The following is a 27,912-nucleotide window of genomic DNA, read 5'->3' as shown; positions in this document are numbered from 1 at the left end:
GGCGGGACTTCCGTCACGGGACCCGGAAGGGGCCGCGCCGCCGCTGGTGGGAGTTGTAGTCCGGCCGTGGTTGGGGGGGCCCGCGGCTCATGCGCGGTGCACCGAGGCTTGTTTCACATCTGTAACAACAGGTGAATTGGGCTTTTTATTCTCCCCTTTCGTGCCCCCTTGAGGAGCTTGCCGTGGCCGGGGGTGGTCGACGCGAGGAGGGGCCCGGGTCCGACCCCCGGCTTGGCGGAGAGTGGGGCGGAGAAGCGGGCGGGCCCGAAGAGCAGGCCGGGCATCCTAGGCCTGCCCGGGAAGCCGGCCGGGCCGAGCCGTGGGCAGCCAGGCCTCGGCCTGCCGTTGCCATGGAGCCGGGGCGGGGGCGGGGGCCAGACCGGTCCGCTGGGGCGGGCCTCGTAGCCAGGGGCACCTCGGGGGCCGCGGGAGAGGCCGCTTCATTGGCGCAACGACGCCTCCGCCTCAGTGGATGCTCTGTTTCCCGAGGCAGGGCCTGGAGAAAGCCCCCGGAGTGCCCTGGGACCTTTGTCTGCCCCCGTGCCGCCTGGACCGTTCGTCCAAAGGGAGGCCTGGTGCATTCTGGCCCCCCTGGTTTGCCCCCTTTTGCACCTACCTTGTCACTGGGGGAGGCCAAGGAGTGAGGTGTTCTTTGTTTGCTGGTGGTGACTTGCCCCATTTCGCGGGGGGAAGACCTAATGCATGTTGGGTCCTTTGTTTGCAGAGAACTGGAGTCCCAGGGGTCCTCAGAACCCTTGAGCCAGGAGTATGGCGTTAGCATGCAGTCTAGCTAGTCCTCGTGTAGCAACATTGCTCACCTTAATTGTGATTTTGCAAGGGAGAGATTGTCTCACTTTGCAACCTCCATCCACAGGGGCTTGTCCTACTCTGTAGCAGGTGGACTGCAGATGACCAGTTGCAGATTCTCAACCTGATTTTGGTTGCAACTTACTGGCCGGAGTGAAATGAGACATTGTTTGATGGTTTCCCTTGCAGTTTCTTTGAAGGCAATAATCCCGCTGTCATTTGGGACTTGACTACATCTTATAACTTACACTTAAATCTTGGAGTCTTGGAGTTTCCAGGAAGGAAGACTCTTTTTCTGATATAGTATTTGGTATTTATGTAGTGCTCTTTGTGTAGCTGTTTCAGGTGCAGGAAATACATCCTTTGCTGCATTTTCTACCTGTGTAGGTTGTCCCTTTACCTCCAAAAGATAATTCGTCTCCAGTGTTTTAATTTATGGAATTGTTGTCCACAATTTATCAATTGGACCTTCTTGCCCCTTTCAGCCTTTGAAGATGTCAGTATAAAATACTCTTTCAAAGAATGAACCATGGGATATCTAGGAACAGCATGATGTGAAAATAAGGAGTAATATAAGCGTGGTAACCTTTGGAGCCCAATACCTTAACTGCAGATTTGCATTCTGCCCTGAGGCAGTTAATAGTATCTTGGGCAAGTTGTGTAAATCTCTCTGGGGAAATCTGCCTCAGTTTTGCTCTCTGGAAGAGATATTTCCTACCTCATGGGGTATTTGCATAGATTGAGATAAAGTCTGTAGAAGTCCTGTGTAAACTATAATAATGGTACTTAATGTTTAGTCTTGTTGCTGTCCCCATCTGGAAGAGCTTCTTTACCTATCTTAGATAGGTTCCTATTATAGTCATAGGGGAGTAGAACTCAGAATGGAAGCAAGTTTTGCTCTGGGCTTGGAGAAAATGCTTTCAGAACTACATGTCCCTCTTCACCACAGCATATCTTTCTTGGTATCTTACAGGCACTGATGTAGGGCAGCTCACAATTTGATGGGTCTTGAGTGGGTCACGGCAGGTCCTGAAGTGAGGCCAATGTGTCCAGTTGTATGTTTCATGCCACTAACAAAACTTGTCCTTGTTATTAGAGTTAGTAAATGAATTTCAGTGGTCCGGAGCAACTTTCTTTCCCTGCGGGGGCCATCACTTTAGTGACCCAGCATTGTACTTCCCAGGAGGAGGCCCAGCCTCGTGATGAGGAATAGCAAAGAGAGAATTCAACTCCAGTTAAAAAGCCTACAAAATCTGAGACTGTCACTGCTCTTGTAAGGTGAGTTGACTTAACCATGCACACAAAGTGGTGGTGGGTCTCATGCACAGCCACACTGTAAAGCAAAAGGCATGTATTAAATCCATTTGTGACTGTCTTGGAAGAAGGGTATAATTTTTAATTTGTCATTATGGACTCTTTCTGTCCTTGAATCATCTCATAGTAACTATATCTGGAGTTAAGTGGTGTTTCATTATGCAAGAAATCTTGACATAATATTATTTTACTTATCTCTGGATTTTTTAAGCAAAACACTGGACCATAAAAGTTTCCAACGTAATACTGTATGACAGGGAAGGTAGTTTTCTCTAAGGTCTCTGTGAAATGTGCTAGAGCTCTATAAAATATCTCTGAAAGACCCTATCTAGAATCTCATAGTATATTTTTAAAGACTGATACAGGAAAAGATAGTGTTATATGAGCACTGGTTGGCATGGAGAGGATCAGGAACTTTTTAAAAGCAAAACCAGGAGTCTATTTATAGGCAAATTAATGTACAATTTCTTAGCAAGAAAGTATTGTTTCTTAAATAATAATCACTTAGATGTTTTAGATTTTATAATATTAAGGCGTTCTTTAAAATCAGAATCTCAAATTATACCCTTTTCTTTTAATTTGGATAGAAGGAGTCTGTAGAATGTAACTTATTAAAGTAAATTGTATCATTGTTGATATTGTATTGAAGTTTTCTCTCTGAGCTACCATATCCTATCGGCTGAAATTTCCGGCATCCCTGGGGGAGAGGAGGCCATCAGGGCAGACCTGCTATGGACCTGAAAGATTCGTCCCCAGGTCAGCCCTCCACCCCCGCCTCCCCACCATTTGAGAATTGAGAGGGAATAGCAGTCAGGAGCAAGAGTATAGGCCCCAATAGACTCTTAGTAATGTTGGACTTTACCCCGATTTGCTAAAATACTGTGTAGATGTTTTTAAACTAAGACCACATAGGGTTACTGCACCAACCCAGGAGTACATCATTAAAAACATCTGTAAGTCTGAGTTTGAGTGTTTGTTAAAAACAAAACTTTTAAGCCAGAGGTGTTGCTTATTTGTGTATGTGTGTGTATATTTAGGTCTCTAGATAATATTCCTCAGTTAAATGTACTAATGAGCAGAATGCAGCAAAATTTTTGGCCAACAGCTGAACTTTAACTTAATATTTGTTATTTCATAGAGGTTCTGCCATGAAGAGCTTTTTATTTTGTTAATTTTTTTTTTTTTGGTATGAAAAGCTTTTTATTTTGAATCACTCTACAGTTACTCTTTGATACTCTTAGTCAAGTCCCATTCCTAGGGGCTTGGCTAGGTTTTGTGAAAGCCCAGTACACCGGTTTGTCCATAAGATAGTCATCAGTCCCATATCCTGATGCCACCTGAGAACAGGGGTCCATGTAGAATTTCATTGCTTCCTACAAGTCCCAGGATAACTGCAAGTATTGTGCTGAGATGGATGTATATGTTTCTTATGATGAAATGCATCTCCTTCTGTTTAGCAGGGTTCAGGGAGTTTAGGACAGAGAAGAAAGCTCTCAGTTAGAAACAAAGATATGTTGTTACTTTATGGTGGAGATGGCCCTTCCATCCTTAAGACTGGGAGCAGCCGTTGGGGCTCATTAGTGAAGAGCTTCATTTTTCTTGTCTTCCGGACTGTGCTCTCTGTGTTACTGAAGTCTTCTCTTTGAGTTCCTGGACCAAGAATATTAACCATTGCCTCTCCACCCTCCTTCTTAGGATTCCAGCTTTCCCTCCTGGCCAGAAATGTTCAGCCTGGACTCATTCAGAAAAGGTAAGAATGTAACTGTGCTGTGACCTCAAGCCCTTCATCCCTGTGATAGGCAGCTGTGAAGGCTGTGAGACTCCCGTGCCAGTGTGTAGTGCCTGGACCCCCTCTTTGAGTGACTTTCCACAGTCCTTTCTCAGCCTTCCTCCTGCATGGTGCTTGTAGCCCCTTGTTGAGGTCTTTGTGTACCTTCGCCACCCCTCTCCCTGAATGCCATCTCATATGTACTCACTGCTTATTGACATCCTATTATTTTTTTAGGCCAGTGTTTTACACCATTTCCTCTGAACCTTTCTTGATTCTGTCAACCAAATACAATCTATCTCCTTCCTGACTTCCTCAGCACCATATCTGTACTTTCTTGTGCTTAGTCTATCTGAATTACTCATTGCATCACTACATTAGAAACTCCCTGTTGTGCTCTTTTATCACCCATAGTGCCTTGCACAGCATTTTGCACATGGTAGACCTCAGTAACAGCTGGTGGAAGTGAACTGAGTCATTGCTGTATTAGTGATCGGAGAAATTGTGGCACGTCTTGAAATCAGTGCTCTCCAGCAGATGTGGTGAGGGGATTGCATAAGCGGTAGCAGAATTGAGCCACGGCAGGGCTATAGGGGAGCGTTCAAGGGCTGCTTACAGGAAGTGACGCAGCTGGTGAAAACTTCAAGGGGCCAGATCCCGAAGGCTTTGATATCTTAGACAAGAGTGTGATTTTTCTCTTTGAAGGAAATAAAGAGTAAAAGGCCTGTCACCTGTACTGAAGCTGACCGTGAGGCTCCTGTCTGAGCATATTTACAAATAAATGAGAACCATAGCAGGCCTCCCATGAGGATTAAAAAGATCCTCCCAGTTGTGTCTTCTCCAACTTATGTTCCCAGAGGCCTGGAAAATCTTCTGAATGGGCCATAAGGAGACTGGATGTTCCAGGGCTCAGAGCAGCCTCTTCCTGCCTCCTTGTTTGTCTTCAGTCACTCTGTCTGTGTTTGGATTGCCTGAAAACTTAATCTCCGTCATCCTCATTGTGTTTGTTAACTGTGTCTGAAAAGGGAATCATTGAACTTGAGATTAGTGTGGACAGCACATTTTGAGCTGAAAATTTAGTACGTTTAATTGCTTTTGTGTTTATCTACTCATCAGTGGGCTTTGTTGTACACCCACTTGTAAAAGTTGGGTGAAAATTGGTTCTCTCCTGGTGGGAGTGACTGAATTAACAGCACTGATTTCATTAAGAGATGGAGAGCCCAATAAAATTACAACCATCCTTTTCCCATGTTGTTTTATGTGACAAGGAGATGGTACCAGGTGAGGGAGTTTCGGGACAAAATTCCTTTCTAGCACTTGTGATTTTGCTTTCTAGGATGGAAATTAATTTGTTCAAGAGGCTTCCCTTCAGAGGTGGCATTGTTAGCACTCAGCTTAATGGGAGACAGCAAACCCTCACTGAGCCAAAGCTCCAGACCCACAGGAGGATTGGGCAGGTGACCGAGTCTCTCTGTGCCTCCTTCCTCACTATTTTAGTGGACATAGCATTGTTCCAAGGATCAGATGAGTTAATACGTGTGAACAGCTTAGAACAGGGCCTGACACCTGGTAAATTCACAATCCATGGTATTAAGTAGCTTCAAGACATAATAATCAGACATAGTCTGATTTGGGGCCTTGCTTTCCACACAGGTAAGTGTTGTATTCTTAACCAAGAACTGTTTTATACTTGAAGGTCTCAGGGAAACCCATTAATCTGAAAGAGTCACTGATTTAAATATTTTACTTCAGGCAGACCTGTCTTTTCATGTCTGTAAGACTCAGTGCCTTCTCCTGTTTTCTGAATGCTGGTCTCACTTGTGGTTTGCATCATGACCTTGGCTATTGGTCATGTGTGGCCTTGTGACATTTTATTGGTGTATTGGACTTTTTTAATCACTTACAGACTTTTTATGTGTTTCTTTGTTCCTCATGGTGAGATTATGAGCTCCCTAGGACATCATGAGTCTTGAGAGGAAACTTTAACTTGTTATAAACTTGGGTCAACTGGCTAGGGTCTGAATCTGGTCCCCACTAATACTAGCAAGGTATTAACTTACCTGTTTCCCAGCCTCTGTCTTCAGGGTATGTATAGTCAAGGTTAGAGACGATACAGGAGAAGTACTTGGCTGTGGTCTGTCCCCAGTGCTTATCCATGGGTTGGCAGGCCCTTGATAAATGTGAGTATGTTGATCTATTTGGGGTACAGCCCTATAGCCCGTGTTTTGCTGGAGAGTGAAAGCCTGGCCTCAATGTACAATGTGCTCTGTGGCTCCAAGATTGAGCACCTGCTGTGTATGAGCCACTAGGGTGGAGATAGTTATGTTTCAGAGATGCTTTCAGATACTCGGGGGTTTACAGTTTCAGTGGGATGGGCCATTTGATGGTTCTGAAGGTAATGACCTGACAGTTCCCTGCAGTACTGTGGGTGGTGGCCCACTGGGTCTTGTGGCTACCATCTTTCCTATCATGTAATTAAACAGAGCTGCCAGCACCTCTCAGCTAGGATGCTTGTGTGCCTGCTAAGTTACCTGTTATTGCCTTTGCTAGCATCTTAACACAAGTTTCTTGTCTCCCAGCTATAATGCTGTTAGAATCAGGCCACAAAGAGCAAGCTGAGTCTTTTACAATCAGCACAGAACTTTGAAAAACACTGTATCAGTGGCAAGAGTGCAATTTTCCTCCACTTCCAGTAGTCAGAAGAGGGCTCAGTGATGTTGTAGTGGGACTGTTACAACTTTCCCTCAATTACTGAAAATGCTTAATGAAATAATAAATAAATAATCATCAAATCATGTATTCTTTTTTTTTTTAAGCCAGCATCCTTGGATATGAATGAGGACCTTCCTCAAACAGGAATAGAGAGGTTGAGCTGGTCAACCTTAGCTTCAAGGCAGAGCTGGAATTAATTCCAAGACAAACCTTGATCCTAGGCCCTTTGTTCCAGAAGACCCCACAGGCATTTGTACTGTAACACTCTATATGTTTTCTGCAAAGTCACACACCTGTAATGTTACAAGAGGGCTTATGGGGAAAATAGAGTTAAGGGAATACAACTGCAACTTTATGGCCAGAGGATGACAAAAACTGTCATCGGTACCTGGGAAGATACTTTGGACCACTGAGGCAGGCAGCTCGGTGTGATGCTAAATATGTGCACTGAACCTTCTAATGAGAACAGAGCTGGCAGTTGCTGAGACAGCGCAGGTGGAAGTGGAGCTCCGAGCCAGTGCAGCTGCTGTTAGGAGTTTGTGCAGCTGGGAGTGGGGGCAGGGGGACCTAAGTGCAAGTACCTGGTTTCCCCTCTGCATTTCATTTTGACAAATTTCAGAAATACTGCAATGTTGAAGAAATTGTATGGTGAACACCATGTGTCTACCACCTCGATTCCCTATAGGCACTCGATTTTAATTTTTAGAAAATACAGCTCAAGGGGCTTCTGCTTTTTAGCTGAAGATTATCATTTTACTCCTGCTTTTCAGTTCCTTTGCCGTAGAAAAATTAGATTTGAATTAAGGGTTCTTATGTTTTGTCGATATCATTCCCCTATTTCCCAATTGTACAGAAGCTGATTTGCATTATAGGAAAGGGCATCACTGTAGCAGAACAGGATGTTTCCAGGTATGTAGTGTGTGAGACTCTCTCTCCATGCTCTTCTCCTGCCCCATTCTAACAAAACGTGGGGCAAAGAGAGCAAAGAGTTTATGCACCTTTTCCCCTAGACCAGTGATTCTCTGGTGTTTTCACCATTTTGGTGGTTCTAAAGACTTTAAACTTTCCTTAGCCACACATTTTCACCTTCCTATGGGAAGACTCAGTGAGTGTCTTAATTTTAGTTCATGTATATCAAATTATTGGAACTTCTTAAAAATGTCCTTATAGGTCACTGATAAGTAGTATTTAGTCTCTGAATGAATGGAAATATTTGGAATGGAAAATCATTAACTTTTAGAAAGAGGGAGAAGGCTGGTAAGTGTGGCCTTGATATTGGCTTTTAAGGAGGACTAGCAGTCAGTTAGTTCCTCTCTGGCCCAGTTCTTGGAGAGAATAATTTGAGATCTGGTGGCTCATCCAGGGAACCCGTAGCAGACACAGGGATAACTTCCATAGTGGAAGAACTTGGGATTTACATAGTACCCTGGGACCATAGAGACGTACTTGGGATGGCGTTTCACTCATGGAGGGTGGCTAAAAGAACAGGGAGAGGTTGAGGCTCTTCTGAGAGCTTCTCCAAGGCTATGATGTGTCACGTCTGTTTTGTGTGGCGTTAGCGGCACTGTTTCTCAGAACCTGTGATTGGCTCCAGAGACCGTCCAGCAGCAGAGCTCCTCGCAGATCCTCTGGGGTGAGTCAGTCCAGGGGTCTGTAACTGTGAGGGGGGAGAACACATCACCTTGATGCCTCTCTCTTTCCCCAGATCGGGCCCAGCACAGGCAGCGTCAGTGCAAACTTCCCCCACCCCGTCTTCCACCCATGTGTGTCAACCCTGCCCCTGGAGGGACCATCTCTCGAGGTAAGGGAGGAGCCGTGCCTCCAGCACCAACTTGGTTCAGGGGCTGTGGGGAGGTGGATGGCAGCGGGAGCCCAGGTGCCAGGGCCATAGGCCTCTGGAAAGCAAGTGAGGAGGAGTGGGGTTAGCAGAGCTCTCACAGCCCTCAGGGAGAGATCATGGAAAGGACTGGGTTATTTCATGATCCTTGGCCGCTTGGCTTAGATCCTATAGTCTCATTGGGCCTCCTGGAGTGACCAGGAATAGAGCGTAGGCTCAGTCTGGGTGTTTGGCACCAGCAGGGAGAATCAGAGGGCTTGGACCTTCCAGGCAGTCTCTGGCTCAGGTGGCTCAGAAAGTGCAGGGTGCTTGTAGCAGGGCCAGAATACAGAGCCCTGACTCGGCCCAGAGCCCCCGATCTTGGAGGATTGGGGATGCCGGGCAAATCACTTCCCTGTCTCTCCCAGCACCTCAAAGCACTTTACTGACATTAAAATCTGTCTCTCAGTCCACTTGGCAAGGTAGGCTCTCCTTTTGGTAGGGGAGAATGCCAGGGCACCCAGACAGGTGACAGCTCACCTCAGGTCCCACTGGTACCCAGGGACAGGGCCAGTAATAGGACCCAGGGAAGCATCTCTGCCCATGAGTGTCTCCTCTCTTCCCTCAGACTTAGATCTTTTCCAGGTCTGCTAAGACCAGTGCTCCTGGCAGCCTCTTCCTTGTCCTGACAGCTGCCCCTCCCTGCTCCACTGGCTGCCTGTTCACACCCCTCCCCCAGTTTTCCAGTGGAAGAACACCATTATAGTTCACAGAGTCTTTGCCTTATGTGGAGACCACATGTCCACTTTAGGCTCTGTCTGTAAAGTGCTTTGAAGGTCAAGAGCTCAGGAAGGGCGTGGGGAGCACACAGCAGTTCAGTTTCTGCAGCACACACTGCTGCCTGTTCCCATGAGGTTTCCACATGCACTGCCCTCCTACTGCAGTGGCCCTGACTACACACAGCAGTTTAGAAATAAGTACTTCCGGCCCCTCTGACCGTTTGACTTAGGTATTGAAGAAATGCCACCCCCTACTATTGCCAAAACAAGAGTTGATTGCCCTTTTTTTTTTCTTTCTTAAAATGCCCTGTAACTCGAAAAGGCTGAACGTTAACATTTCCAACATGGCAGGTGAGTGGCTCTGAGAGTGTCAGATGTGCTTTGGCTAAGCTTTAAGATGGTTAGTTGGGATTAACCAGGCAGCACGTCTAGGCACGGCCTCCTTGAGCACGGGCAGAGGAGAAGACTGGTGATGTTGGTTGGGGGCAGCTGATCCGTGTGGGGCAGTCCAACAGGCCCTGCACCGTCTTCCCCGGAGGGGGACAGACCCCCCTCAGCCCAACTGTCTCCTCACAGCTGCGTCTCCAGAAGGCATCCATGGGTGTCTGCATCTGCCTTCTCTTTCTCTCGCTCTCTTCCTTTAGCTAGAAAGGGTTCTTGCCTCTGTTCCTTTATCACAGAAGCAAAAGACCTCTTAGTCTACATTGACTATTGGACCTTTCTGCCATGCTTTCTGATTCCCTAGAGGCTTTGCTGGTGCCTCAGCTCTAAAGAAGAAAGAGTGTGGCAGAAACAATCTCTGGTGTTCAAACAGGAAAACAGTGAACAGGCCAGTTGAATAGGTTACACTGCCCAGCAGAGTCAGATTTGGAATTGGAAAAAACTACGACCTCCTTTCCCAAGCTACCCCTTACTCTACTACCAACCTCTTAGCAAGGCCTCCTTCCGAAGTAAAGGGTGAATAAATTAAGAAATTTGCCCCCCAAACCTTTCCTACGTATCTTCCCCACCCACCCAGTTCTGAGACGTAGAGCGCTCGAAAGCAACATGGGATAACATGCCTTCTGGCAGGATCCTGGGCACCACGGGACTTGTCTTTCCTGTCCATTCCCTCGTACAGGCATGTCACCTCTTGGTGTGGTGGTCTACCTCAAGGGCCCTTGTGGCTTTACTTACATGGATGGGAAAGCCGTGAGAATGGGTAGTGTGGTCAGAGGGGCCACCCAGCCCCTGTGAGTTTCCTTACCTTTTTTGTTGCCAGCCAGGTGGACCATTTCTTGCCATTTTGATCATCTGTAAAATACATAACTATGATTAAGTTGACAGAACATTGGCTGAGACCCCTGGTTTCTTCAGATGTTGGTGGTCCCACTCACTTTCCCTCCAGAAGTTCTCTGGTCTGCCCAAGTCCAGACTATCTTGGGCTTCCTCCTCTTGGTTTTTCCTGGGGCCTTCAATGTTTGGGATCCTAAAACATCCTGTGTATTCAGCAAATCCTTTAACCTTAATTCCAAGCTTCTGAATGTCATTTTTTAGCACTTTTAAGTACCAAATGTCATGCTTGATACAGAAGAGATGGGGAGGTCTCTGAGCCAGTATCTCTTCCTTATTTTTCAGAACTTCCCTCCTTTTTCATAGGCAGAGAAGTCAACTTTCTCTCCCCAAAGAATGGAGAGTGGAGGAGAAGGCTCAATGTTGGTAGAAAGGAAGTGGGGGGGGGGGGTATGCCTGAGCCCCACTAACTTTCTTCAAGGTCTTCTAAAGCAGGAGTTGGCAAATTTTCTTTAAGGATCAGAGAGCAAGCATTCTAGGCTTTGCAGGCCATGGGGTTTCTCTTGCACCTACTTAACTTTGCCATTATAGTATGAAAGCAGTAATGGATAATACAGAAACAAATGAGCATGGCTATGTTCCAATAAAACTTTATTTATCTAAACAGGCAGTGGGCAGATTTGGTCTGCAGGCTACATTTGGGCCACCCCTGCTCTAGACCAATGAGGAGATCACAGAACCAGAAGGGTTCCAAGAGCAGGTCTAAGAGTCGCCCTCATGTTACAAAAGGTGATGAAGTTTTTGGAGATCAAGTATTTGCTCAAGGTGACACCAACTGTTAGAGCCCAGATGAAGTAAATGATACAGGAAAAGGAGAACAAGAGCTCTCAGAGAACCAGTTAGTTGCTTGGCATCACCTGCCTTTCTTTTTTAACATAAAATTTCAAACATCTGCTTGAAATATGTTTTCTAAAATAGAGAAGATAGTATAATAATCCCCTGTGTACCTGTAGTCTGGCTTGAACATGAACAACTCATGGCCAATCTTGCTTTGTGTATAGCCTTCCACTTTGGAAGCAAATCCATGAAATGATAGCTTTTCAACCTTAGCCTGACTGAGTGACTGTCAGTGTATAGTGCTGTACTGAGGGTCCTGAGATGCCAGGACGGGCCCAAGCCCTGCTTTCCAGGTGAAGTCTTTCTGTCTAGGCTTCTGCCTTCAGCTTTCAGATACCACAGTTTCCAAATTTGGCTTCAGCTACTGCTGCCACCCCCAGATTTGGTAAGCTTCTGGATTATTTTGAGGGAATTTGGGCTGCTAACAATCCTTGAAAACTACTCCTGAAGCCGGGTAGATGCCTTGGCTTTTGGCAAATTAAAGTTACACTTGGCCAAATGTAAAGCCCTTGTAGAATCATTTTCTGCCCCAAGGGTCTTGCCATCCTAGTATGGCTGATCCGGGTAGAGGTGTTTGATAAGGATGGTATCCTCTTGTGAGGTCAGACCATTGCTGCCAAGGCCACCTTCCGTTCTGCCCTTTTCCTGGTAAAAACCCACTGAGGACGGAATGGAGGAGTGGGTTGAAGCTGTCCCATCCTGCCTGGGTCTACTTCTAAGAGACCTGTCCCCTGTTGTCTGAGACCTCACTGGGCAGGGGCTTCTCTAACAGTCCTCTGCAAAGCCCCCTTCCAAACATTCCCATTTTATCTTAAGCACAGCCATACCAAATGATCAGAGCCAGTTTTTCCTAATTTTCTCAATTGATAAAGTAGCGCAAGTTTCACAGCGGGCAAGTGGTAGAGTTGGGACTAAGTATTAGGACTCAAATCCCATGTTCTTGTCATAGGCCAGCGGTTCTGAATCTGATCCCGGACCAGCAACCTCAGTATTATTTGGAAACTTGTTGTAAATGTGGGTCTTGGGCCCCACTCCATAACTAATAAATAAGAAACTGTGGAGGTGGCTCCCAGCAGCGTTTTAACAAGCTCTCCAATGGATCGTGGGAATCAGATCTAGAATTATAAAACAAACAACAAAACCCTGCCTCCCGGCTTACAAATTGCATTGCCAACCTCGTTCCAAGGGACTGAGACCTTGAGGCCCTTATTTGCCACTGCCACTACCCCAAGGTGCAGATTCAGTCTGAGTCCCAGCTGACCCAAAACCCTGCTGCTCAGTGCCAGGAGAGGCCGGAGAGGAACGAGCCTGGCTAGAACCCAGGCGTAGTAGTTTGGAAACAGAATCCTATCTGGCTTTCAAACAAGTACAGGACACGCAGCTTCAGACTTTCAGTGCTGGACCAGCTCAGTTCTTGGGCACAGTGCCCAAGTCGGGTATTTTTCCCCTTTTGACTCCAGCTCTGGAGCTTAAATCTGGTCTGCTTATTTTCAAGAGGTCTTCCCTATCCTGGCTCCAGATTCTTCACCAGGGTTACTTCGTAAGCCGTTAAATGAGATGGCAGTGCGGCAATGCAGCAGTTCTCTTACACTCTGCCGTCTGGAGTGGTAGCCAGTTTGTCGCGGGGTGAGAGGTATTTAGGGACCATGGGTAGGACCTAGAGGGAACTCCAAGTTCATTTCCTCCGATGAACATTGAGCTGAAGCCGGCCCTGTTTTCCAGAAAACCCCATTCTCTCTTCCTGCTTCAGATTCAGACGACGAGACTGTGGGTTTGGATTTACTGGAGGAGTGATTTCAGCAGGGTCCCCGCCCACGCCCGGTCTGCCCACCAGTTGACTGGAGCGTGGGCTCTGGAGGCCCTGGGCTGTGTGGGGCGGGAGCCATCTCAGCTCCGTCCCGGGTCCGCCCGTCCGGCAGGGGGCGCGCGGCGCCCGGCCGCCCGCTCCTGCCCTTATGCCCTGTCCCTGCCGAGCTCCCCGGTCGCGGGGGCCGGTGGGAGCGAGATGGCGGCCGCCAGGAGGCTCATGGCGCTGGCCGCCGGCGTCTCTCCGCGCCTGCGGCCGCTGGGTCCCCACACCACCGGGCGACAGGGGTGTTCGCGCGGCCTCTCGACAGGCTGCGCCCGCCCCGACCGCACCAAGGAGGCTGCCGAGGCCGAGGCGGGGGTGGCCCCCGGCGGGCCCGGGGAAGGCGACGGAAGCATGGTGAATGGTGAGGGCAGTGGCGGGGGCGGTCGGGCCGGGATGCCCTTGACCCCTGGGGATGGCAGAGCTAGGGGTGGGGGCTCTCTCCGGTGGTGGTCGAGACCGCCATCCAATGGCGGGCTCCATCCCTGCTTTTGTAAAGCCCAGGCCCAAACGGACTCCAAGCGCAGAGGTTCTGGGACTGGAGCCCCTGCACCTGGCAAGAACAGGTGAGAGGTGCGTACCTCGAAGGAGTGGGGGGAAACAGGTAAACGTCCGGTTCCTGCCAGGATGGTGGTCAAGGGTTAGAGCATTAAGGGTAAGCACATCCTCACCGATGCAGGAAAGGGAAAGGTACAAAATACACCTGGGACTCCAGGATTTCAAATAGAGACAGAATGATTGCTTTAGTGGATCCCAGCGCTGTGCCTCCTGAATAGTGCAGGAAATGAAACTGGTAAGAGCATCCCTGCCCTGTAGAGCTGGAGAGGGTACCACTGCACATCTGTTAGATATGTGGGTCTACTGGGCTACTTAAAGTTGGGTCTCCCTGTGGGATGGAACCCCTTTGAGTCTACTGAGATGTTTTTTCTTGACTACTCGATTCTCAGTTGCTTTACAAGTTACTGCTTAGAGGGAGACAGGGCCAGACAGAATCCTCTTGGCCAGCTGACACAGGAGTCTGCTCCAAGGAAAGAGTCTCAACCCAGCAGCAGGGTTGGATCAGAACTCCTGGAGGAGCTTTTTCCAAATACATAGACTTCTCCAACATCACCGCTATACTCAAGTGCTCTATGGGGATCAGGGTGTGCAGTGCTTTGAAGTGCTTCCCAGGTGACTTACGATTGATGCATGCAGGTGCACAGGTGCATATATTTATTCCCTATAAAATTCCTTTTTGGAGCTGGTTTAAAGTTGAATTATAATGCCAGGGATTGTGAGTGGAGAGTGAAAAAGCTTCCCGTTTCCTCTGCTGGTCTCTGATCCTGGTCCACTCTTGTTCTCTGGGGCTCTTCCTTGTTTTCAGCCATTCCCAGCAGGCTTCTTCATGGTCTGGCTAAGCCCTGTGTTTGGCACAAGCTGCCCCTAGGTGGATATCTTAACCTATTTGTGCTCTGAGATTGATCCAAAGTAAACGTTTAAAAAGGTACTTCTTGTGGTGTCTGATGCATACTGCCTCCACTTGATTCACTCCAGTGAACTCCGGGGAGGCGTAGCTCATGCCTGTGTCTCAGCTATGGAGGGCCCTAATCAGTGTCCCTACACATAATCTGGCTCTGGGGAGGCTTTTTGCAGGGTGCTGAAGTACAGTTGAGAATTGGCTCCAATCCTCCCTCTTGTGTGTCTTATTTTAGGAGGGGGCCTTGCATTGTCTTGATCTCTTGTGCGCGTATGTGGTTAATTTTGTTCTGCTTTTTGTTGAGTGCCTTCTTTCAGACATCAGACTAGGGGATTGTTACCATGTAGGCTTCTGTAGCTGATATGTTAAGTCATGAGCTTGGGTGGGGAAGAGGATGCTGGCTGGTTCCCCTGTGGTGTGTAGGGCATTGTCCCTTCTCTTTCAGGAGATGATCATGCAGTGGGTCTAGCCTCATGTTCCCCTGTAAACCCAGAAGCCATTTCTCCCTCCTTTTCTAAGATGCTTCTGGGTGGTTTGGGGTCACAAGCCAACATCCTCAGTATCCAGACCAGGGTTGCCCTGATACACAACCCATGGAGTTTTTAAAAGAGAAAGAGCAACTATAATACTTTTTTCTTATTTTCTTAGCTTCTAGGGACCTATTAAAAGAATTTCCACAGCCCAAAAATCTTCTCAACAGTGTGATTGGAAGAGCCCTTGGCATCTCACATGCAAAAGACAAATTGGTCTACGTGCACACAAATGGACCGAAGAAAAAGGTAACTCTCCTGGTGGCAGGGAGACGTGTTGGTCTGACTCCCAGGAAGGAGACTGGCTGCCCTTTTCTCCCTCAGCTTTTTTGTCAAGGAGGCCATAGAGTGGGTTTTCTGAATTGAGAACGGTCAGTGGAGAATCTCAGAGCAAAGCTAGGTCTGGAGAAGAGCCTGGTTTAGGGAAATGGAACAGGGCAGGTGAAGGGAGGCGTTCTCATCTTGTGTAAGACAGGTCTCCGCACGGATCCCTGGTTCCCCGTCAACTAACTGGGATTGCAGAGGGTTAGAGTTGACAATAATTCCTGCTGCCAGAGTCATGTTGGTCCTGGGACCCACAGACACACGCAGGCAAACCATTCTGAATGAAGACTTTAAAGATAAATTAGGTTCCATCTTGCCCTGTCTCTGGCTAGGACATGGCACTTAGAAGCAGCAGAACAACTTGAGGTGGGATGAGGGGCTTGAGGGTGCGGGAGTCAGAGGCTTACAAGGAGTTAACGTTGTCGCTGGGGTCCTGTCCTCACATAGCTCTGCCTCTGTGAGGTTCACAGCTTTGCTGTTGATTGTCCATATGATTTGGAGTAGCTTTGCTGTCTAGAGAGGCAAGGGTCCTGATTCTCTCTTGTCTTCCTCAGAAAGTCACCCTCCACATCAAATGGCCCAAGAGCGTGGAGGTAGAAGGCTACGGCAGCAAGAAGATCGACGCTGAGAGGCAGGCTGCAGCCGCGGCCTGCCAGCTGTTCAAGGTGACCCCGCCCCGCACGAGCCCCGCGCGCCTCCCTCCTGGGAGCACCTTGCTGTGACGGTCTCTCTGGTGCCAGGCACACCCAGGTTTAGGTTGGCAGGATGTTCAGCCACACACCTGTCCTGAGCCCTGCCCGCTTTGTGATTCCTTTCTTGCTTCAGGCAATGAGGGAATAAATACTTATTTTTTTATTCCTGTAGTTGTCTACTTTCTGTGGTTTCAGAAACCACAGAGAAGAACCTTTTAGGCAAAATACTCCCTATGTGCAACAGCATGGATAGACTTCTATCTTGGTTTCTGTTTTTCTTTCTCCATTATTTCACATAGGTTTTTCTTTGTAGCCACGTAGTCCTCACTTAGAATGGAAGCATGATAATCACTTCTCTGACCTCCCAGTGGTGGACATGGGTTGCTTTCAGTTCTTGGTTACCCAGCATTTTGTAGACCTTCGTTGTCGCTCCCAGCCTCTCTCTCCATCCCTAATTAACTCCCTTTGTGGCTGTGCCAACCTTGAATCTTCCTCACGTTCCTAGGTCTTCGTCTCTGCTGACAAAGACAGAGCTGTAGGACGTATATTCCTTCAGCTTCTCTTCCGCTCATGGTCTCCAGACCTTCATCGTCCCTGCCTCCCTCCAGAATCTCAGGAAGAGAGGTCCCTCTTCCTATCCTGGGCCCCAACATGACCCTTCTCTTTTCTCTGTCCCCTTTCTGTGTGTTTCTTTCATCTCCTCTCCCATGCTTTTATTTAATTTTCAGATCCTTCCTCATCTGGTCCTTTTCTGTAGGCATCCCTCAGTGTGCAAATCCCTTCCCCAGGCCCTGCTTCCCCTGCGCTTGTGCCCCCTTCTCTCTGTGCTTGTGCTTGTGGTTTGCATTTTTCCACTTCAGTGTCACAGCCCTTGTGGTGGCTGGTTATCTTCGCAGCTTCACAGCGCCCCATGTGTAGCAGTAGCCGCTGGGTGGTTGTTCGCTGATAGGAGCAGCGCTTTGCTAGGCTCGTCAGCCTCATCTCAGGTCGTCACTCTCGTGAATGTTCTGTGGCCTTGGCACTGCCTGGCATCTCGTCCTCAGCCCCTGGGTTAACCTTCTCTCTGGGTCACTCCAGGCTCCTCCTCTCCCATTCTCTGTAAACATCTGTTTTTTTCTGTGCTCCTCCCTGGGGACATCTCTCTCAGCGGGTTCTGTGTTTAATGTCTCAGAAATCCCCATTTCCCATAGAGCATCTCTACCTTAGGGGTTCCCAACTTGGGGGTACTTTGCCCCTCAGGGGACATTTGGCAATGTCTAGAGACATTTTTGGTGGCCACAGCTGGAGGAGTGCTACTGGTGAGGCCAAGGATGCTTCTACACATCCTGCACAGAACAGTCCCCACAACAAAGAATTTCCTGACCCAAAATGTCAGTAGTGCCGAGGGTGAGAAATTCTTTTCTGGCTGGATGTTGAAGGCACTTTGAACAGAGACTGTCTGTTTGGTCTCTGGAAGGAGTGATCACCTTCCTCCCCAGCACGGTCTCTGTTCCCTGTCTACGCTGTTAGCCTTTTCTGTTTGTTTCTGTGTTTGTTTAATTGTGGTAAAATACACAAAGTATAAAATTTACCATCTTAGCTGTTTTCAAGTATATAGTTTAGCAGAATTAAGCCACACTGTTGTGCAACCAATCTCTAGAACTTTTGGATCCTACAAAACGAAATCTCTGTACCCAGTAAACAACTCCCAGTCTCCCCTTCCCCGCAACCCCTGGCAACCACCATCCTACTTTCTAAGGATGACTGTTGTAAGTACCTCATGTAAGCGCAGTCATGCAGTATTTATCCTTTTGTGACTGGCTTATTCCACTTAGCATGAAGTCCTCTAGGTCCGTTCATGTTGTAGTATGTGTCAGAATCTCTCTCTTTTTAAAGGCTGAATATTATGCCATTGTGTGGATATTCCACATTTTGCTTATCCATTCACCCATCGATGGGTTGCTTCCACCTTTTGTCTGCTGTGAATAATGCTCATGCAAACATGGGTGTGCAAATACCTCTTCAAGACCCTGCTTTTAATTCCCAGAAGTTGAATTGCAGGATCGTATGGTAATTCTATTCTTAATTTTTTGAGGAACTGTCATACTGTTTTCCACAGTGGCTATACCATTACATTCCTACCAACAGCTCACAAGGGTTCCAGTTTCTCCACATCCTCACCAACACTTGTTATTTTCTTTCTTTCTCTTTCTTTTATAGTAGTCATCCTAATGGGTGTGAGGTGGTATTTTATTGTGGTTTTGATTGGCATTTCCCTAATGATTAGTGATGTTGAGCATCTTTACTTGTGCTTATTGGCCATTTATATGTATTTTCTTTGGAGAAGTGTCTATTCAAGTCCTTTGCCCATTTTTTAATCTGATTTTTGTTGTTGTTGAGTATAGAAGTTCTTTATGTGTTCTGGAGTTCATAGCCTTTGCATTCCTCAGGGTTTGTACTCAGAGTTCTTGAGCTCTTCTCTCTTCCTCCCAAACTGGATGTGTGTTTATTCCGCATCACCTTCAGGCTTGGAGCGAGTGCTGGCAACACAGAGGTGACTCAGGTTGCTCGTGGAGCAGCCACAGCCTGGAGGCGAGGCACCCACTTGAGGAAGTGCACTCTAGCCTCCTGAATAAAATAGGCTACTCTTGAAGAATGAGTAGAAGTTTGCCAAGGACAGGGATGGGGAGGGAACTCCAGACCCAGGGCCCTGTGGCATGGAAGAGGGTGTGAGCCCACAACCGAGAGGAGTGCCAGCGTGGATCTGAGTGCCTGGTGATGGTACCGATGGGTGGGCAGAAGCCAGAAATCTAAGGCCTTAGATGTGTCAGCCAGGAGTGTTGATTGACCCCGAGTGCTGGGTCTTCTGGCTGGTGGTAGTTGATGGAGGGCAGTCTCCAGCAGCAGCGCGCTGGGAGGGCCGGACGGGAGGCGGCACGGGAGAGGGAGGAGCATGGAGCATCGCTGCAGGAGCTCTCTTCAGGGCAAGGTAAAGAGCTGGCCAGATGGAGGAGGAGGGAGGCAGGGTGGGCTGGTGGGGAAGCATGAGCTGGTAGGGGAGCCCTGGGAGGGAAGCGGCTTGGGAGGGTTTCTGAGGAGAGAAGAGCAGCAGGCAGGGGGGCGCACAGGGGTGTCCTTAGGATGGCGCCCCGCCGGCGGGGGGTGAGTGGAGGTGGGGAGGAAAAGCCTGCTGTCCCCCTGGGCAAGGCCAGCTTGAATTCCTTGACCTTTACGCTCTGCTCCTGTTCTTCTAGTTTCTTACTTGCTTTTTTGTTCCTTAGAGTCTGGTCTGCATTTCTCTTCTGCCTCTTAGTTTCTGAGCTTCTTGAAGGCAGGGACCAGGTCTCTCTTCTGATGGTGCCCAGAGTGGCCAGCATGTTGCTTTGCATATGCTCCTCATTCTCAGCAAATATTTTATTTGATTTTCTCTAAAAAAGAATGAAGCTGTGATACATTTTAAAATAACATTTTTGTATACAAGGCTTGAAAAACATTTGAAGTTATTTCTAGAGTATGTTCCCAGGATATGATTATTGTGTCAGAGGTGTATCTGTTTTATGGTATAGACAGCATGTCTCCCAGTTGCTACATTCAAGGAAGCTTCCCAGATCACATGGCGAATGCATCTGCTTTCCATTGCCCCATGGGGTTTTTGTTTAGTTTTATAAGAACAGGTGTAAGAATTTGCCTTGTCATTTTTACCTGTTGAAACTAGACAGTGAAGTGCTCTCTTCCTGCCCAGATCTGGGCTAAGGGCTAAGGCGGGCAGACAGGTGAACAGGCTTGACTTTCACACGAGGGACTTACAGTGTAACCGGGCAGGTTCCAGGCAGCTTGACATGTGAGGTTGGCATGGGCCCTCACAACGCCCTTTCTCCCCCAGGGCTGGGGTCTGCTGGGTCCCCGGAACGAGCTGTTTGATGCAGCCAAATACCGCGTGCTAGCAGATCGCTTTGGCTCTCCGGCTGACAGCTGGTGGCGCCCAGAACCCACCATGCCACCCACTTCCTGGCGGCAGCTGAATCCTGAGAGCATCCGACCAGGGGGACCTGGGGGCCTATCCCGCTCCTTGGGCCGGGAGGAAGAGGAGGATGAGGAGGAAGAGCTAGAAGAGGGGACCATTGATGTCACTGACTTTCTGTCCATGACCCAGCAGGACTCCCACACCCCACTCAGGGACTCGAGGTACAGCTGGAGGCAGGGGATGCAGGGAAGCTGGCCGCACGTCCACATGGGGATGAGGGGGGATGTTCCCTGGGAGCCTTCTCTGTGATGGGAGGGCCCCTGCCCCTCATCTCAGTCCGTGTGTCCAGTTACTCAGTGGTACGCCTGCCTGTCCTTGGGGAGAGCCGGCTGCGGCCTCGTACTGTATGGCCGGGCTTTCACAAAACAGCAGCGTGGACCTTCCCTCCAGCTCACACTTGGGTCTTTTCAGAGTCCCAGCAACTACTGTGCCTGACCCTTGCCCCTCCCTCCTATCTGGGGGACTGAGGGAGCATCAGGCATCTGTGGATCTAAGATGCCTGGCCGGCCACTTCTTTCATGCCTCCGGACTGCCCATTGCAGCAACGCCATGTCCTACCCCTGGTGAACGTGGCCCAGGAAGAGGGCACTTTTTCACCTCAACTTTTGGTCTTTCCAGGGGGGGTTCCTTTGAAATGACAGATGACGACAGTGCTATTAGAGCTCTGACCCAGTTTCCACTTCCCAAGAACCTTCTGGCCAAGGTGATTCAGATAGCAACATCGTCCTCCACGGCTAAGGTGAGCTGGGTCTCTTAGAAGTGTGTGAGGGTGGGGAGCTGGCGTGGTCCAGCCTGGTTTTCCCCAAGACCAGGCAGGAGGGAGACCACAGGTGTGCAGGACGGCCGAGGATACCTGCTCCTCCAGCCAGCCCAGGCCAGCTGGGGGGGAACTCGAGGTCCTTGGTGGGTGAAGCAGTAGGGACAGAATGGAAGTCAGACACAGGCGCCAGGGACAGGCTGGGGACTAGGAGTGGAAGACCCATGTTTGTTCAAGGGTGGTGGGCCAGAATGAAGGAGGGTGGGTGGCTGACTTGCTGAGGCATGAATTTGTCTTTGCTGCCAGGCTTTGAGGCTTTGAGGCTTTGGTTAAGGTACAAGGAAGACCTTTTCCTTCCCCCAGAATGTGCCTGGTTTTTAGCTCATGGTGACAGCTTCATCCTACCTGGTTGCCTGGAAGGTGCTGAGAGGACGGTGGGCTAAGAGGACAGGGAGTGAAGTTGCCCAGACGCCGTCTCATGCTGTGAAATCATGTTACAGTAGAGAAGCCAGGCCCGGGTGTGGGAGGTGCAGCCCTAGGGGACTGGCTTCTGCCTGTACGGTGGCACTTCTTTCGTGGCTGATGTTTGTGGGCTGCTCATATGGGGGTTTATTCCCTGTCTGGGTCCTCGGCGTTCTGAACACCACAGATATTTTCATTCCCTGCCTTTATGTAACCATCTCTCTTGCCCTTCACATAGAATCTCATGCAGTTCCACACCGTGGGCACCAAGACCAAGCTGTCCACCCTCACCCTACTCTGGCCCTGTCCCATGACCTTTGTTGCCAAAGGGCGTCGCAAAGCAGAGGCTGAGAATAAGGCGGCAGCCTTGGCTTGTAAGAAATTGAAGGTGAGTGCAGGAGGGTCCCTGGTGTGATGCATGAGATGTCCTGGAGTTCCCTGTTACTCTTGGCAAATTGATCCACTTTCCCAGGAGATGAAATCCACCATACCAGGCCTTTGGCCTGGGTACGTAAATATCTGGTGTCCAAGCCTTGCTCATCAGGCTGTGAGGCTGCTGTTTCCACGGCTCCCCCACAGTCCTCCTGGAGGTGCTTTGCCTGTGAGCTCAGCCTTTCAGCACTGGGGGCCGGAACCTGAGTGGAGCCAGGAGACATGCTCACCATTCTGAATGGCATCCAGCTGGAGGAATTGTCTAGTAAGATACTGATAACCTGGGCTTTGTGGCCAAAGGAATTCTTTATTTGGGATGAAGACCGAAGGGATCAATTTCAAGGCGAAGGCGGTGTGGCTTAGAGCTGGCAGCTGTTTTGAAGAGGCTTTGGAGGTCAGCTGACTCCCCAGTAGTGGGAGTTCGATTGTGCTGGGACTTGCGAGAAGTTAGTAACCTGAACCCAATGGAGGTCTGGTTTGCAGAACAAGAGAGAATGGTCAGATATACCTTTGGTGCATGTTTGGCTCTGGAAAGTGAATTTTGGATACAGCTGATGGTGAGAGATAACAGGATCCTGGAGAACTGTAGAGGGGCAAGTGGCAAGAGAGAATGATGTTTTCCCTGTAGCTCAAGAGGGCAGAGCTAGGGCTTATTGGGAGAAATTTGAATTTTAACTTGAAGTCTGAATTTTAGCTTGATAGACAACAAATAGTGATGAGAGGTCCCCCCGCATGGTAGAGGTCTGTCTCGGAAAGGAGCAAGCTTCCCAGAACAGCTGGCTGCCCTGGTCGGAGAGGCTGACGGTAAATTCTCGCAGTCCTGGAAAAAGACGGAGGCCTCTCCTGCAGCTTAGTGGCCCTGTTTGCACCTCCTGTATTCTGGGGACTATAATCCCTGCCCTTGTCTGCCAGGAGGCCAGAGGAAGGGGATTGGTCCCTGCAGGGGTAGCCTTCTTAGAGGAGGGAGTGTTTGATTTGGGCTTTGGAGGGAGAGCCCAATCCAGATGTGACAGACCATCCGGAAAACTGGCTGGTTTTCCACACTTCCCCGATGTGTGGGAATGCCTTTGGGTATGTAGGGAAATAAGATGCAGTTTCCCTTCCAGTGGCTTATTTGATCAAGTTGCAGAAGTAGATGCTTACAGAAATTCCAGACACATTTGTATGATGGGGTCACAGATGGACGGGTGTCATGCAGAGAGAGAAGGTGGTGTGGCAGCTGGACCTGAAAGGTTGTGGGGCTGGGGTGGGCTTTGATGAGGCAGCAAAGTCAGAGGAGCCTGTGAGGTGTGTTAAGGGAAGAGGAAGAGATTTTTCAGGGGCACTCACCCTGTTTTACTTAAGACACATCAGGTCTTGTTTTTCTTCAACTATTTTAACACCCCATCCCCCCCCTTTTTTTGGTGGAGACTTTTATTTTTCTGGCTCCTAATTTCTCCTTCCTGCATTGTCTCAGCCAAAACCCAAAATCTCTCAGAAAAGAGGTTGCCATGTACAACTTGTTTGGAGCTCCTGAGCCAGTCTGGGCCAGTTCTGGGGAGATGGGTGTAGGCCAAGCTATACGTGTCTCCTCTGCAGAGTCTGGGCCTGGTGGACAGGAACAATGAGCCGCTCACCCACGCCATGTACAACCTGGCCTCCTTGCGCGAGCTGGGTGAGACCCAGCGCCGGCCATGTACCATCCAGGTGCCGGAGCCCATCCTCCGCAAGATAGAGACCTTCCTGAACCACGTAAGAATCCCCTACATCCACTGTGCCTATGCCTTCATCTCCCCAGATGGAAAGCCTCCACCTGCAGCAGGCGTAGTAACTCTTCCCTTCCCCTACTGGGGACGGAGCCTGGGAACACCCTTGCCCCTAGCAGTCCAGTCTTGCCCTAGGGTCCTGGGGCGGTCAGGACTGAGTCCTGCGCAGTGGGTTAGGCCACAGCTTCTGGCCCAGGTGAATCTTCGGTAAACGAGAAGGTATTTCTCTTTCACCATGTTGCTTGCCTCTCCTGTCCCCCAGTACCCTGTGGATAGTTCATGGATCTCCCCAGAGCTCCGGCTGCAGAGTGATGACATCTTGCCCTTGGGCAAGGACTCAGGGCCCCTCAGCGACCCTATCACAGGCAAGCCGTTCGTGCCCCTGTCAGAGGCAGAGGAGCTACGTCTGAGCCAGAGCCTGTTGGAGCTGTGGCGGCGGCGAGGGCCAGTCTGGCAGGAGGCCCCCCAGCTCCCTGTGGACCCTCATCGGGACACCATCCTCAATGCCATCGAGCAGCACCCGGTAGTGGTCATCGCCGGGGACACTGGTTGTGGGAAGACCACGCGCATCCCGCAGTTGCTGCTGGAGCGCTATGTGACCGAGGGCCGCGGCGCGCGCTGCAACGTGATCATCACGCAGCCACGCCGCATCTCGGCTGTGTCCGTGGCGCAGCGAGTCAGCCACGAACTGGGTCCCTCCCTGCGCCGGAATGTGGGCTTCCAGGTACGGTTGGAAAGCAAGCCTCCGGCCCGAGGTGGGGCCCTGCTCTTCTGCACAGTGGGCATCCTGCTGCGGAAGCTGCAGAGCAATCCCAGCCTGGAGGGCGTGAGCCACGTCATCGTCGATGAGGTGCACGAGCGGGACGTGAACACGGACTTCTTGCTGATCCTGCTCAAGGGCCTGCAGCGGCTCAACCCAGCCCTGCGGCTGGTGCTCATGAGTGCCACCGGCGATAATGAGCGCTTCTCTCGCTACTTTGGTGGCTGCCCTGTCATCAAGGTGCCTGGTTTCATGTACCCCGTCAAGGAGCACTACCTGGAGGACATCCTGGCCAAGCTGGGCAAGCACCAGTACCCACACCGGCACCGGCACCATGAGGTGAGGGGATGCGCCTGCCCCATCCTGCCCATGCTCTCCTCCGTGGACTCCCCTCCTCCTGTCCCTGTGGCCCGGTGGCTGAGGACAAGTTAACTTTCCCAAGCCTTGGTTTCCTTGCTAGAAATGGGAATGATCAGGCCTGTTTGACAAGGGTGCGGTGAGGGTTGCAGGTGATGTTTCACGTGCGTCGGCCTCACTGAGTCTTGGTGGCCGTGTCCTATGCACGACCCCTGGCCCCAGGGCTGTGACTGGCCTCTCTTCCCCCACCCCAGTCTGAGGATGAATGCGCTCTCGATTTGGACCTCGTGACTGATCTGGTTCTGCACATCGATGCCCGGGGGGAACCAGGTGGGTGCTTTTTCCTCTGCCCCATGCCCACCCTGCCCTCCATCTGCCAGGAGCCACCGGCTCATACCCTCGGGGCTCCTTTACAGGTGGAATCCTCTGCTTCCTGCCTGGCTGGCAGGAGATCAAAGGAGTGCAGCAACGCCTGCAGGAGGCCCTGGGCATGCATGAGAGCAAGTACCTTATCCTGCCAGGTGAGAGCCTGTGTGATGGGGATGGTGGCCCAGACATCAGGCTTGCCCTCTGTCCTAGACTCGCCTGGGGCTCAAGGGCCGTGGGTTTCTCATTAGGCTGCACTGCTTTTGCTGGCTTTGCAACTTCTACTGGGCATGCCACTGATCTGGGCCTCAGTTTCATCAAAATAGGGTCAAAATCCTTGCCTGCCCTCATCAGGGGAAGTTTTGGTGGGAGCAGCACCCATAACTAGTGTGTTCTTGCCGCCCACCAGTGCACTCTAACATCCCCATGATGGACCAGAAGGCCATATTCCAGCAGCCTCCCGTTGGGGTGCGCAAGATTGTCTTGGCCACCAACATCGCTGAGACCTCCATCACAATCAATGACATTGTGCATGTGGTGGACAGCGGTCTGCACAAGGAGGAACGCTACGACCTGAAGACCAAGGTGGCACCTAGATCCACCCTGGACCTGCGTGTGTGTCTGGAGAAGGCCACACTTGTGGGGTCTCAGTGTCCCTGTTGGGGAGGGCTGTAGAGGGGTTGAGTGAGGTGAAGGCCAGGCGTCCGGGAGCACAGAGGAAGGCCTGTGGTGTCCACGTGGCTGCTCACCTGCCCCCTCCCCCAGGTGTCCTGCCTGGAGACTGTGTGGGTGTCTCGAGCCAATGTGATCCAGCGCCGGGGTCGGGCGGGCCGCTGCCAGTCAGGCTTTGCCTACCACCTCTTCCCACGGAGCCGGCTGGAGAAGATGGCCCCTTTCCAAGTGCCAGAGATTCTGCGCACACCTCTTGAGAACCTGGTGCTGCAAGCCAAGATCCATATGCCCGAGAAGACGGTGCGGCAGAGGCAGGTGGGGGGCTGGCCCTGGGATCAGGCAGGCAGGGCGCAGGCTAATGGGGGCTCTGGCTCGTTTGTGCTGCAGGCAGTGGAGTTCCTCTCCAAGGCTGTGGACAGTCCAAACATCAAGGCAGTGGATGAGGCTGTGATCCTGCTCCAGGAGATCGGTGAGTGGGGCCGGGCCGGGCCGGGCTGCGGAGTGGCTAAGGGCGGGACTGACAGCTGAGCTTGCAGGGGTGCTGGACCAGCGGGAGTACCTAACCACCCTGGGGCAGCGCCTGGCCCACATCTCCACCGACCCGCGGCTGGCCAAGGCCATAGTGCTGGCTGCTATCTTCCGTTGCCTACACCCACTGCTGGTGGTCGTTTCCTGCCTCACCCGGGACCCCTTCAGCAGCAGCCTGCAGAACCGGGCGGAGGTGGACAAGGTCAGACCCGGTGCCTTCGCGTAGCCCTCTGCTCTCCCTGTGGCATTCTGCCACTTCCTGTCCTGAGGTGGCCTCCTCTGGTCCCTGCCCTGTGACTGCAGCACCCCCCTCCCCTCCCAGGTGAAGGCACTGTTGAGCCACGACAGTGGCAGTGACCATCTGGCCTTTGTGCGGGCTGTGTCCGGCTGGGAGGAGGTGCTACGCTGGCAGGACCGGAGCTCCCGTGAGAACTACCTGGAGGAAAACCTACTCTATGCTCCCAGCCTGCGCTTCATCCATGGTCAGTGGGGCCCTGTGCAGCTGAGTCCCTCCACCCTTCCCACTCATGCTGACCCCATGCACAGTGAGCTGAGAACCAGGGGTCCTTGGTTCACCCTGACTTTGCCTCCCCAGGACTCATCAAGCAGTTCTCAGAGAACATTTATGAAGCTTTCCTTGTGGGGAAGCCCTCGGACTGTACCCTGGCCTCTGCCCAGTGCAATGAGTACAGTGAAGAGGAGGAGCTGGTGAAGGGCGTGCTGATGGCGGGTCTCTACCCCAACCTTATCCAGGTGCTGCCTTGGGGAGGTGGGGTCCCGGGCCCTGGCCTCTCTTCCCATCCCAGCTCCTTGTCCAACCCACCCACCTCTTCCTTCATCCTGGCAGGTGAGGCAGGGAAAGGTGACCAGGCAGGGCAAGTTCAAGCCCAACAGTGTCACATACAGGACCAAATCCGGCAACATCTTGCTGCATAAGTCGACCATTAACAGGTGGGGGTGCTGTCAGTGGGGGCGCGGGGCAGCTGGGATGGTCCAGTAGGGGGGCCTCACCTAGCCCTTTGTTCCTAGGGAGGCCACACGGCTCCGGAGCCGATGGCTGACGTATTTCATGGCTGTCAAGTCCAATGGCAGCGTCTTCGTCCGGGATTCCTCCCAGGTGCACCCACTAGCTGTGCTGCTACTTACCGACGGGGACGTCCACGTCCGTGGTGAGTACCTGCAGCCTTCCTGCCCCACCACTTCTCTGGCTGCTGTCTCCTCGGGGGCCTGGCCTTACCCGGGCTCCCCGTCTTTCCCTTCCTCTAGATGATGGGCGCCGGGCCACCATCTCCCTGAGTGACAGCGACCTGCTGAGGTTGGAGGGTGACTCTCGCACCGTGCGGCTGCTGAGGGAGCTGCGCCGGGCCCTGGGCCGCATGGTGGAGCGGAGCCTGCGCAGCGAGCTGGCCGCCCTGCCCCCCTGCGTGCAGCAGGAGCACGGGCAGCTGCTTGCCCTGCTGGCAGAGCTGCTGCGTGGGCCCTGTGGCAGCTTTGATGTGCGCAAGACAGCTGACGACTGAGCCCCGTGACCGCTGGGGCTGTGTACAGAGTGCAAATGTTTATTTAAAATAAAGTTCTATTTATCCCTTGTGAGCATTGCTATCCGCTGGGGCT

The 27,912-nt window shown here is 51.0% G+C and overlaps 1 protein-coding gene across 7 annotated transcripts; it reads left to right on the top strand.

Moving 5' to 3' along the window:
- DHX30 (DExH-box helicase 30) lies at positions 1-27,891 on the top strand. 7 transcript variants are annotated; one of them, XM_031470226.2, is made up of 24 exons: positions 1-131; positions 1,991-2,085; positions 2,771-2,877; positions 3,817-3,871; positions 8,307-8,402; positions 9,519-9,547; positions 15,319-15,449; positions 16,079-16,189; positions 20,079-20,380; positions 20,838-20,958; positions 21,677-21,826; positions 23,449-23,601; positions 23,878-24,714; positions 24,987-25,062; positions 25,149-25,253; positions 25,508-25,683; positions 25,864-26,070; positions 26,158-26,239; positions 26,307-26,500; positions 26,621-26,780; positions 26,894-27,051; positions 27,146-27,249; positions 27,328-27,467; positions 27,565-27,891. In XM_031470226.2, exons 3-24 carry the CDS (start codon positions 2,853-2,855, stop codon positions 27,816-27,818), a joined length of 3,666 nt encoding a protein of 1,221 aa, XP_031326086.1. In that variant the 5' UTR covers positions 1-131; positions 1,991-2,085; positions 2,771-2,852; the 3' UTR covers positions 27,819-27,891. The 7 variants fall into 7 exon arrangements, with proteins under 7 accessions (XP_031326086.1, XP_031326088.1, XP_031326087.1 ...); XM_031470227.2 differs by having other exon boundaries at positions 63-131; positions 1,904-2,085; XM_064496596.1 differs by lacking the exon at positions 1-131 and having other exon boundaries at positions 1,632-2,085.
- The last annotated feature ends 21 nt before the right edge of the window (positions 27,892-27,912 follow it).

Source organism: Camelus dromedarius, chromosome 17 (genome assembly GCF_036321535.1).
Source record: "Camelus dromedarius isolate mCamDro1 chromosome 17, mCamDro1.pat, whole genome shotgun sequence".
NCBI lineage: Eukaryota > Metazoa > Chordata > Mammalia > Artiodactyla > Camelidae > Camelus > Camelus dromedarius.
Note: the sequence above shows the minus strand (reverse complement) of the source record. Positions and strands in the feature narration are given on the sequence as shown.